The following is a 12,807-nucleotide window of genomic DNA, read 5'->3' on the forward strand; positions in this document are numbered from 1 at the left end:
AAGGTTACAGACGGATTTTTATAAATATTTCAAGAGTTTTTGCCACACAATATTTGAGTTTTAGTGCCACATGTAAAAATGTTCGTACTTTCTCACCACCTCGAACAGCTGTTTTATCAAAACAATCCGTTTTACCTGCAACAGCAAACACACGGAAGCAGCAACTCCGCTTCATGCTTTCTCCGTGTTAACCACGCCCACCTCACATGTCCGACCAATCACACGGTACTTCTCGCAGCCCCGCAAGAAAAAAGTTCTGCCAGCCTGGTGTGTCAAAAACTGTCCTCAAACATGTCCGCGAGAACAAAATGACGTCATTTTCTTCTCGGAGCCTCGAGAACAAGAAAAAAGTTCTCGCTTCTCATGGAGTATGTAACAGGCTTAAGTGTAATGGATTGCTAACAAATATTTAATGTTAGCTAACATTCACTTAGGTAAACTTCAGCTACCCCATGTAATTGCTCTACATCAACACTGAAAACTATCATTTACAAATTTAACATCTGATGAACACCTAAATCAGCTAATTATTGACAAGATCTAGGCCTTTGAAACAATTAAAAAAAAATTTTAAAGTGCCACCTTTTTTCTGACCTCCTCAACAAATCTTTCCTCAACCCACCCCTGCTTCTACTACCTGTCAGCTACATGGTTAAGGAAAGGTCCTGCTCTTATTTGTAATTCAGAATCTGTGCATAATTTCTCTGCACCACATAATGATTTAGACAAGACCTCCCGTTGCTAGATATCTGAACCTAAATCATGTGGCTGTATTACGACTAGCAGATTTTACAGTGGTGTAACCAGCAAACCTTAGCTGATAAAAAAGATAATGTAAAATTAAGGCTAAGAAAAGGCTAACTATTTAAAACGGGCTAATGTTTTGCAGCGACATCCAGTTAGTCTCCTCCTCCTCAGCGCAAGCCAAACAATACACAAGCAACAAGAGAGATGGTGCTGGGACAGAAAAGCCCATCAGCTGATCACTGACAGCTGTCATTACTCAAGGAGCAACAGGAGAAGGAGAGAATGAGAGGAGTGGAGAGGAGGAGGGAAAATAGCCACACAGTGCAGAGACACTGAACGACTGGAGCAGCAATGTTTGCACAAAACTGAGTTTAAAAAAAAGACACACACACTCACACGGAAGAAAAAGTGTGGATATTGGACCCTCTCAGGACCTTCTCATTATGAATAGTGTGGGTGTCACCCATATATACCCCATGGGTGTGACGCATATGCTTCAACATTTCCTTCAATACAAGTTCATGTTTCCAGTTTCTAAGTGTATAGTAATATTTCTGTTAAGTTAAACAGTTAAAACCCTGTGATGGACTGGCAACCTGTCCAGGGTGTAGCCTGCCTCTCGCCCAATGATTGCTGGGATAGGCTCCACCTTCCCATGACCCATAATAAGACTAAGCGGTTCGGAAAATGAATTAAAAAACTGCTGAAACATAATTTGAAAGTCTAAAACTTACCATTGCTTTGAAGCAGATGATGCAGCATTTTAAGCATCCGCTTTCAGAGCTGCCTGTGGACACCTGTCTCTAAGTCATGCCCAGAAAAGTAAATCAGTGAGCGCACCTGGGGATTGGCCGATGCTGATATAAAAAAAAAAACCCGCAAAAACCTCAAATATTGACACAATATCTCAGCTGGCTAATGTATTGGGCGATCATTAGTTGTCGGGCCGATCATGTTGTTTTGTCAATATGTTCCTTGTGTGATATTTTTCTTCACGTGGTCTTTCTATTTGTGTCGTTGCAGTCGAGACGCCTTGCAGTGACAATAATGGAGGCTGCAGTCATCTTTGCCTACTCTCTCCAGTCCAGCCTTTCTACAGCTGCGCCTGCTCTACAGGAGTCCAGCTTGAAGCAGATGGAAAGACATGCAAACCAGGTATGAATCCTGTCTTTATCAGTGTTACACCAAACTAACCAACTGCAGGTAATCTGGTGGAAACCATTGCTTCTAAAAGTACATGACAATGGATGGATTTGATTATGTTTTCTACCTTCAATTGAATTCATTATATTCCATTTGTAATTCAATTATAAAAAATCCACCGTATGATCCAATTGTTCCAATTTATAATAACAATGTCCTTATTAGCCAATTCATAAAAAATAATTACCTAGCTAAGGAAACCATCAGATCTTTTTTGTTATTCAACCCTCCATCCTGAACTGCACAAGGAGACAATGGAGAGGAAAAACTCACTCAAAACAGGAAGGAAAACCCCCATCAAAATCAGGACCAGGAAGGATGGCCAGCTGCCAGGACTGGTTGAGAGTGGATAGAAAAGAGCGGTCAACAAATACTGTAACTCTAAGCCAGGAACACCTGCTGAAAAAGAAGAAAAGAAACACAAATTAATGATAAGCAATGTCAGATATTTATACATGGAGTGTAAAGAGAGCAGAGAGGAGCCCAGTGCATCATGGGACGTTCCCCAGCAGCCTTTGGTGGCTGAGGGTCACCAGGCCAGACCTAACTATAAGAATTATCTTAAAAAATTATTTATGTATGTGTTTATATTTTCAGTTGGGATACTATGTAAAACTTTTTTTTGCCACAGTACAAACGGCAACTTCTGCTGCACCGAATGTCACAGCTGAAAATACCTTAACTGACCAGCCGCCATGTTGATTCCCACGATGCCCACACAAAAGAGCTTTCTTCTGCAGAAACACAACACTGGGTTAAGATTGGTGTTTCTGTTAGCTTGTGTTATGTGAATATATTAAATTAGCATGAAGCATGCCAACCAATAGCAGAGCTCCTGTTAACAATAAAAACAACAATGCTCTATTGTGTCAGGCTGCAGTTTGTGCGGCTGTGTGTGTCTTTGTGTCTGTGCTTCTAATTTGTTTTGCTTGGCTGGTTAAATTCAAGGGTTTGTTATTGTGCTGGCAGTGCGTGTGTGTGTGTGTGTGTGAATGTCTAAAAATGAAGTGAAGCGAGCAGTAGAGTGGACTCATTTCAATAAGGATGGAGCAGCTTGCAGAGTCAGATCTGATCCATACTGAGGATGAAGGGTGTCAGACTTTAACTGACACTGAATCTCTGATGTGTTTGTATATAAGCGGTTTCTCTTCATACATCATGTAAATGTTTTTTAAAACTGGACAAAATGTCGTGATTAGTTTTGCCTCAGTTCTGCAAGTTTTATGGAATTTATCTGAAACATGAAGTAAAGATGAGAAGAAGGATTGTAGCATTGGGGGAATAGAGAGAGAGACACTTTGAATTGCTTTAAATGTGAGCTCGTCAGAGTCAGAGGTGTTATAGACAAAGAAAAACAGTTAATTGTCTCCCATGAGGTGAGCTTGGCTCTTCTTGAATCGACCGGTTGAGGACCCTCAGGGCAGTGCAGCCCTCTGTTTCCAAACGGGTTGGAATAAGGAGAAGACGAGAAAAGTGATAACAGAAGAATTTGGCTCAAGCTTCAAATCCTTTTTCGCCATAGATAGATTGATATTGGACTGTGGGTTCTGACTCAGTCCAGTTATTTTTTTCCCCCCCGTGTCTAGGATCTGCTGGATGAATTCTTTAATTCTCTGTGGAGACACAAAATTTTGTGAAATGTAAAAGTTTTCCCAGTAGGAAAGAGAATGATGTGCAGACGAAAGGTGAAGTTCAGATTTCCACCCCAGCTGTGTTCGTACCGTTGTATTTTTACTGCAGTTTCCTATTAGCAGCATTTTTTAAAAATAATCAGTGAAAATGCGTTTCCCTCCCATCAATTTGATCTGTTAATTTCTTTAGTGATATCTTTCATTCACTTGTTAAAATCCTCCCCAGAACAGAACATGTTTGTATCATCTACAAATAACATGAACTTGTGTAACTGGGGAACCAGTTACACCAGGATGGTCCATGGTAATGAAACAAGGGGTTTTTTCTTTGCTTTTTTAAAATTTTGTTTCAAAGAAAAACAACCTGAACTTAAATAGACCAACGTGTTTGTGTGTATGGAAAAGTTAAATATATTGAAGCCATAATATGAGACAGATAAATAGCTGGGCTGAGCACAGCTTTTCAGTCACACCTCCACTGTCATCCTACAGCTCAGTCATGGACCTTAAAACATCAAATCAAGTCAAACTTTATTTCTTGAGCACTTTTCATGCCACGGGCAACACAAAGTGCTTTACAAGATTAAATCAAGTCATAAGGATTAAAACAAACAGTAAATAACAAGACATTTAAAACAATAAAGATGCAAGCTTTTTCAGCACACTCATACACACACAAGGGCAGAGAGCAACCCCACCCCACAGCCCCGCCCCCACATTCCCCGAAATACATCATTCCCTGAATACTGTCCCTTTAGCTGAATGCAGGTTAATAAAACAAATAAAACATTAAGTGATAAAAATTCTCACAGCCTCATCTGAGACCTCCTCTGCCTCCACCTCTAGTCGGTCTGCCTCCTGCAGTCAGGTGAAGAAACAACGTGAGAGACTAAACCAGAACAAAGTTTTAAACAATCTAAAACCAAATAGAACCAAATAAAAACAGAATATAAAGAGAAACAAATGGGTCTGAAATCAGGACTAAGATCTTGGAAGAGTCTGAGCAGTTGTGTCAGACCGTCCTTTGGTTTGGTGTGCTTGGACACTGCACTTTATTAAAGTGGACCAAACCACCTGGACAATGTCACACAGTTACAACTGTTCACTGACAGTGATATTCCTGGAAACTTAACACTGTCCAACAAGTAGAAAATCCGGCTCATTGATTGGCCAGGACCGAAAACGGCCCATTCGCTGATGTTGGAAGATGGACAGAAAAAAAGACAGTACTGAGAGGAAGGTTCGCCAAAAGACATGAGGGAGAGTCCCCAAACATCTGGAATAAGGTCCTCTGGTAAGAAGAGACTAAAACTGGACTACTTGACATCAAAACACGAACCTGAACCCTCTCATTGCTCACATGCCCACAGAATGATGTGGGGATGTTCGCATCAGCAGATTGAGATAAATCCATGTAATTTCTGTATGAAAACCACATATTTTAGACTGGGATGGAGGTTTACATTCCAGCAGTACAATGACCCTCATCATCCTGATGAAGAAACACTGACTTGTTTAAATGTGCTGGACTGACTGTGTCAAGAGCCAGACTTCAATCCATCTGATAATCAATGGCAGGACTAAACGGTGGCTCATCACCAGCAGAGACCATCCAACTTTAAGGAGCAATCCTAGAGGCTGGTTGTGCTGAGATCGTAGAGGGGTTCCCTCAGAGACTGCAACTGGAATTTTTGCAAGAGGTGGAAATGGTTGTCTGCTTCCCAATAAAAAATGTCTCATCTCTTTGATGTTGACATTGTTGTGTTAATGATGAACTGATTCACCTAAGAATTAGATGTTAGGTGTTCAGCTTCCAGAGGTTGGAATATGAGTTTTCCTGGAACTTTGATCACGTCCAGAAGAAAGTAATTACTTCCAGATGATATTTGGTTCCACTGAGCATGTTTTCATGCTGCAGAGTGAGAAATGAGAGCACAGAGTCATCAGAGCAGCCTGGAGCTTCTTTATGAGGCTCCTCTGAAAACCTGATCGGTGGATCATGGAAGATCTCTGAAATACTGATGGTTGATTTTTGATCAAACAGCCAGGAGGTATCATTTTTTCACATCACATTTAACTGATTGTCACTCTGAAGCCACAAACAGCTGTCTGTTGTCTGATCTGAGGTGAGAACAAAGAAACCTTTGAGCTGACAGCATGTTTTCTGGTTGTTTTATCAGGAGAATTTTACACATCATCCATGAAAACATAGATGAAGTGATAGAAACTGTGTGTGACTGGTAATAACTGCCTAGATAAACCATCATGACTTCACACAACTGTGCTGTGGTGTGTTCAGGGGCAGAGCAGGTTCTGTTGCTGGCCCGACGAACGGACCTGAGGAGAATCTCTCTTGATCTGCCGGACTTCACCGACGTAGTGCTGCAGGTCAACATGCACACACACACACGTGCACTGTCCGCCGTCTTGTCGTGGTCAGGCTGGGTTTAATCAGCATCTCTGCTCCTGCAGGTTGACAACATCCGCCATGCCGTTGCTATTGACTATGACCCGGTTGAAGGCTATGTCTACTGGACAGACGATGAACTTCGGGCAATCCGCCGGTCCCACATTGATGGCAGCAATGCCATGATGCTGGTTACCACGGAGATAAACCACCCAGATGGTATTGCTGTTGATTGGGTGGCCAGAAACCTTTACTGGACCGACACAGGCACTGATCGGATTGAGGTATGAATTCCAGTGTTTAGTATTTCAGTGTAAACGACACGATCCGAGATCTGTTGCTGATATTGTGTGCTTTGACAGGTCACCAGGCTCAACGGAACATCTCGCAAAATTTTGATTTCGGAGAACCTGGATGAACCGCGCGCCATTGTTCTCGATCCTGTTAATGGGTAAGTCCTGCAGGGTATTTTCCTGGCAATGTTGGGCCTGACTGGTTTCAGTAAATGATGATGATAGATAAATGCTCCACCATCACTCGTCATGTTTCCCTCGCGCAGGTACATGTACTGGACCGACTGGGGTGAAAATCCAAAAATTGAGCGAGCCAACCTGGATGGAACAGACCGGGCGGTCCTCCTCAACAGTTCTCTCGGCTGGCCCAATGGTCTCGCTATTGACTACGCTGCAGGAAAACTGTACTGGGGAGACGCTAAAACGGACAAGATAGAGGTACAAATACCAGCACTCGTTTGTTGAATTAGCTTTAAAGGTCCACTGAGCTGGGTTCTGCCAGGTACCAGTCTGAAGTCATCTCTCATTACTCCGGTCTGAGGAGGTCATGGAGTTTGGGATCTGATTGTAGACTGAAGCCCTATTCTGATGGAATTAGTTTTACCGAGGGACCACATGTAATAAATAAATTACTCCCAACATCAATTTTGTCTGTGGCGCATTCGCACCAAATAGCCAAAGTTTGAGAATAAACCTAAATTTACAGACATCTTAAGGATATGACATCAACGTGTAAATATGTTAGCATATTCTTAACACACATTGCAATACATGACGTCATCCACTATTTGTACCCTACGTTGCTCCTTTTCAGCCTTACCTTTTTGTCTTCGTACGTTATGGGCTGATAGGGTGTCCAGGAACCAAAAAGGTTTCAAAACACTCCAAAGCGGCCCCATTCTATGCTGAAATGTCCAGGAAGCAAATACTCCCAAATGACGTATAAGATCCCGTCCATTTCTGACCAAATGACAGAAATGGCTACTCACACTGGATTAGTATTATTACAGGACCTCTGAGGTAAGCAAAATATAGGTGATTTGCAGGTGAATTATTACTTCACAGATGTCCAATTTACTAAATTTACATGGGATTAACATCGCAGACAATCTCAGCAATTTCTACAAATTACATGTGGTCCCCTCGTTAAAACTAATCCTACCAGAATAAAGTTTATATTTGTATTAATCAGTGATCAAACCTGCATAGTTAGTCAGGTGAGTGTCTGATTCCAGCTGATGGAGAGCTGTGGTCATGAAAGCTTCAAGTAGCAGCTCTGTCAGTGCTTTGTTGGTCTTATTGGTTCCATAAAGCCAATGGTGATGTTCGCTTCCTTGTTTTATTATAGATATTGTAGCTGTTTAGATGGAGGAATAAAGAGAAAGTTGAAGAAATACTCATAATTATTCAGTTTTTTTGGTTGTTATCTTGGTTTCTATGAAGAAAAACTTGTGAAGCTGCAGTGAATAGTAACTGTGGTTCTTTCAAAATAATGTGCCTTGATATCCAGTTGCTAGTGTGTGACACGGTGTCATAAAGTGAAATGGTGCAGTCAAGGGACAGCTTTTTGTCCATGTGGGATTTAAAAAAAGTTTAGATATACCGACTCAACCTTGGGTCACTTGAAGGGCTACGATGGCTACGGGAATCTGGAAATGAAATATCAGTGTGTTATTAAAATGAGTCTGAAGCACAACTTCTGTTCTGTTGTTTTAAGACTTGATATGAGAAAAGCATGAACGCAACAAGTGTTGTCTCTAATTTAATATTTTTTCTCTGTAAGCAAACCATGACAAACGCTGAGTGGTCTGAATGAGAAGATCCCCGGGGGTGGATGGATGTTATACCATGCGTTTACATGGGAGTTTTATTCCTCTTTAATTCCGAATAAAAGTTAATTCCACTTTAAGCTGATGAAAAACAACCATGTAAAGACTTAATTCCTAATGCAAATTTCTTTTCGGAATTTAACTTAATTCCAATGTAGGTGGCTGGTTTATTCGTACTTTAATTTCGAACTATTTATTTCCTCTGTCATGTAAACCTTGAGTTATTTCCGGTCGTTCTGCACATGCTCGTTACCTTGTCCTGTCTTGATGACGCGCGTTGTTTTGCCTCCCGTGTTCGGTGCTCTATCTTCCTTCTCCTTCTCAGTTGCTGCAAAAAGTGAAGTAGTATGCTCGTGTTGAGCTGGTACTTCAACTTTATAATAAAAATAGTGGCAAAACTGGTACTTATGATGTAGTTTTTACAAGTTAAGACTGAAAAGATGAGAAGCAGGGAGCCAACTTTGTTTATTTCTGGTATACGTCATACGTCATGTGCACCCTCTGTCCAATCAGAACCCTTCCCAACCCACCACTAAAGAGGAATTAAGTGAGGACGTGTTTCAAGGTAATCTTCATTCGGAATGATTATTTTCATGTAAATTTGTAGGAGAATACGGTAATTCCGAATCAAATAACATCATGTAACCATACCCATTATGTTGGGAATTCTACTTCATCCTAAAATAACAGGATTTTGACGTAACTTCAGTCCTCATCAGTGAGGTAGTTGATGCTCTCTTCCAACAAATAAAGGCCAGGCTAAAAATACTTTTTCTTACCTACAGTTATTCAACTACTCATAAATTCACATGTGAATCATTTATTAACTTTTTTTTTCACATCATTGTATTGATGCAAAAAGGACCATAAAAATTGTCACGTGATTATTTTGAAAATTTGTTTCTTTAAAAAGCTTAACTTTTCTTTTCCACCCTCCACGTAGTCTAAAGTTTAGAGACCCATTTTTTGTATTTTGTTTTAGTCTTTTTAAAATAACCAAGACATATTTTTGTTGTGAAAGACCTGGTTTGCTTTTTAATGTTGACATACTTATTTTCCTTTACTAAAACAAAGATCAAATGTTTAATATAAAGAAAACCATTCATTAAGAATTCCACTACAGAAAAAATGATCTTAAAATAAAAAAAGAATCACTTTAAAAAGAAAGGCATTTTGACTTTTACGCTTTCTGTAGTTTATGAAACACCCACAATATCTGAGGGACCAGATTTCAACTGAACTGGAGGAGGAACAGAACTGAACACAACACTGGTGTTCTGTCGAGACGTACGACTGGGTCAAAACATTTTGCTGCAGACTGATCTGTCCATCTGTTCCTACCTTATCTGAGCCGAACACTGTGCACAATTCAGTGCTGAGCCATGAAAGCATAGTTTTGTTCAGTCTACACCACATATATATGAAGATGAATATCTTTAAACATCAAGATATTTAATGTTCATACTTATAAACTGTTTTTTTTCCTTTTTAAATATTCACTCATTATAAATTTGATGCCTCCATCATGTAATAACGTGTCTGTATTACTTCACCTTTGTTTTTAACAACAATGATAAAATTTATTTTCATAAATAGATGTGTGTGTAAAACTGAGTTTTCCAGAGCTGCCTTTCCTCTCCCACCAGTTATACTTCTTCCCATCTTGCGACATTGCAGCATCTCCATCTCTGTTTGTTTTTTAAGCATGTTTCTCCTCCTTAAAATGTTTTCCTTTTTCCTTTTACACTCCAGCGTTTTGGATTTCGTTGCATTTCCTCGGTTCCATGTTTGTGTTTGCTTGTGTTAACATATTTTCACACGAGCGTAGACGGGAAGAGAGAAGAGAGCAACAAAAAGGTGAATGCCTGAGCTTTCTGGCTGAATGCTCACCAATTCAAAGGCGGTGCTGCTCTGTCTCTCCCCTCCTCCACCCTTCCTCGGGGTGAAAGGACCCACCTCAAAAGGCTTTTTTTCCCATGTTTTTAGCCTTGTTTTTATCCAGCTGAAAAGAAGCTGCTGCTGGGGGTGAAGACATTTCCATCACACCCAAGGCCGTCTCTGTGGGTGTGTTCAGTGAATTTTCACATCCATGAAACTGAACACACATCATGAGATTTACACTTCAATCTGGAAACACAACTGAAACACTGACATTTAGGTCCAGAAATGAGCTGAAATTTCCTCTATTAAAGATGGAAAGCAGCTGAGTTATTAAATCTCAGACAGATCTGGGTGTTTTTACACCATGTTGAACTGCTCTACATCAGTTTTCTCATTCAGTTTGTTCCCAAAAACTAAAGATCACAGCTCCAGACTTTGCCAGAACTTCCATTTTCTTTGTTCCTGATAGAACTTCATAAAATCCTTTCAGATCAAACCAGTATTGGATTTTTTTTTTTTTTTTTACCATACTTTCAATCCTTTTGTGTCATGTGAATGTGAATTTACAGCTGCACAACTGAGCAGCATTCAACAGTTTCTTCTCCTGAAGGAGAGAATAATAAAAGATGGAGGAGGAATGCTACAACTGCGTCTGTTTCTCTCATTCCTTCTCACTGCTGCTCAGGGTCTCTTTTAAAGAAATCTGACTCCTCCTCTTCCTCCTCCTCCTCCTCATGTGGTAAAAAAGCCATCTGAAGTTACCACACAGACTCGTTTCTCTTAAAGAGAAAGTGTGTGAGTGCTGAGACTGATGTGTCGACCTTTTGTTAGTTCTTGCACATAAAACGCCTGCTTTGTTGTGATTATGCAGATTGACTATCCGTAGCAGCATTCAGTCACACTTTGCAGCCATATGGTAAACGCTTTGTTTGTAACCCATGGAATTTCCCCAGCTTTAGGCTATCTTCCTTATTCCAGAGGGAAGTGTCCTCACTTGTTGTGTTTCTCCCCTCAGAAGGTAAAAAGACTGAACGAGCAGAACCGACAGATCCGATCTAAACAAACCGAGTTTTGTTTACGGTTCAGGATGAAAAAAAAACCTATAAAGAAACTAATCAAAGTACAGATGCAGAAAAACTCTTGTCATGTCACTGACTGGCAACTCATCTGAAATTTGAATAGAAGTTTATTGCGATATATAGATTATTTACACATTTATTTGTAAAAAAATAAAACATACCGGTGCTTTTATTTAGAGTTGATTTAATTGGAACATTTTCATGCTTTTAATGTGCTTTTTTTATTATTGTGTCATTTTTTGATAACCTTTCCATTTTTCCCCATCAGTTTTTATGAGCTGTAGAAAAATCTAATAATGAGTTGTTTTTGTTTTAGCTGTAAAACTGAAAGTGGATGAAACCAAGAGTGAGCGTAATTAAACCAGTACACTGTTGATATTTAAATTGCCTCTGGAACAGTTTGTTTTGAAAAAGTTTGGATCCCAAGTCAAAAAGTTAAGAACCGCTGGCCTAAAGCCCATTTCGCAAGCAGGAAACATCCCAGCCAGGAGAATTTTACGAAATACTAATTAAACTAATGAGCATGTTTTTGGGCTGGGAAGATCCAGAAATTGAGGAAGTCAGAGTACCTGGAGAGAGCCCACACAGGACGAACATGGAAAATCCTGAAAGGCTTCAGATGAAATCTGTTAACACTGAATCCTATTTTCAATCTAATCTTTCCAACAGTGTTGTCTGACTTTCAGTCGCTGTTGCATCACAGTTTCTGTCAAGTTGTCTTCTGGTAATAAATCCTCTCATGTTTTCGAGCTGCAGAAGTGTGTTGCCTGCTAAAAGACAGGCTTTATAAAAAAAACAAAGGTCAAAATGATCACTGAGTGGACTCAACAGCTCATTCAAACTTTTCTAAGCCATAACATCCTGAAAGGAAACCTCACAGGACCTGTAATACTGCAAGTTGGTGGAGGCTAGCTGTTTCTAACAAGCTAACGTTAGTACTGAAAGTGAGTTTTTCCAGCACATATCATCAACCTGACAGTTCAGCAGTCTGACTTTTTCCTGGCTTAGATTCCATTGTGCCTTCAACTCTGCTTTGACAAGTTTCCATAAATCCTGCATGCATGCAGCTGTCAGGTTGGAGGAATAAAGGAAACACCTGTTGTTGCTCAGAGTTTCCATATTATTCTGCCAACTGCCTGTCCATTCGTCTGCTCTGCTCACTCCTTCCTCCCTCCTACCCAGACAGTAGCTGCATATCCTGGTTCCTCAGACAGCCTCTGGCCCACATCTGTATGTGTGTTGTACTTTATCTTACTTTATGTATCTTATTAAAATGGTAATGTTGTGGGCTGTCGTCTGCACTGTTGTGGTGAGCTAGCACAAGTTCACAACAGGTTTTTTTGTTTTTTTTCTTCTTTTTCTTTCTGTTATGTCCCAAGTAGATTAAAATATACAAGAAATAAAGGGTGTGTGTGTATATATATATATATATATATATATATATATATATATATATATATATATATATATATATATATATATATATATATATATATATATATATATATATATATATGCTTCTTAAGATGTTTTTGATAGAATGACATATTACATATAAACTGTGTGGAGAAACGTGAGGGTCATCTGTTGTGTAATTTTCTTTGTCTAATTTTTGTTCAGTTCAGCATTATTTATACAACACCAACTCCCAACAAAGTTATAAGTACAATAACACTAAAGGCCTTTTTATGCTCTAGGGTAAATGTGTGCGTTTATGTGACAGAGACTAATTATTTG

General features: G+C 39.7%; 1 protein-coding gene across 2 annotated transcripts in view; it reads left to right on the top strand.

Annotated features, from left to right (window-relative positions):
* The window catches only part of lrp5 (low density lipoprotein receptor-related protein 5), a 59,563-nt gene that overhangs the window by 25,740 nt on the left and 21,016 nt on the right, over positions 1-12,807 (top strand). For both annotated transcript variants that reach the window (XM_079259462.1, XM_079259463.1), the window contains exons 7-11: positions 1,771-1,902; positions 5,881-5,969; positions 6,054-6,272; positions 6,351-6,439; positions 6,548-6,719. In XM_079259462.1, coding sequence (XP_079115588.1) covers positions 1,771-1,902; positions 5,881-5,969; positions 6,054-6,272; positions 6,351-6,439; positions 6,548-6,719 — 701 coding nt within the window. The remainder of the gene's footprint in view (positions 1-1,770; positions 1,903-5,880; positions 5,970-6,053; positions 6,273-6,350; positions 6,440-6,547; positions 6,720-12,807) is intronic.

This window comes from Telmatherina bonti, assembly GCF_933228915.1.
Source record: "Telmatherina bonti genome assembly, chromosome: 2".
Taxonomy (NCBI): domain Eukaryota; kingdom Metazoa; phylum Chordata; class Actinopteri; order Atheriniformes; family Telmatherinidae; genus Telmatherina; species Telmatherina bonti.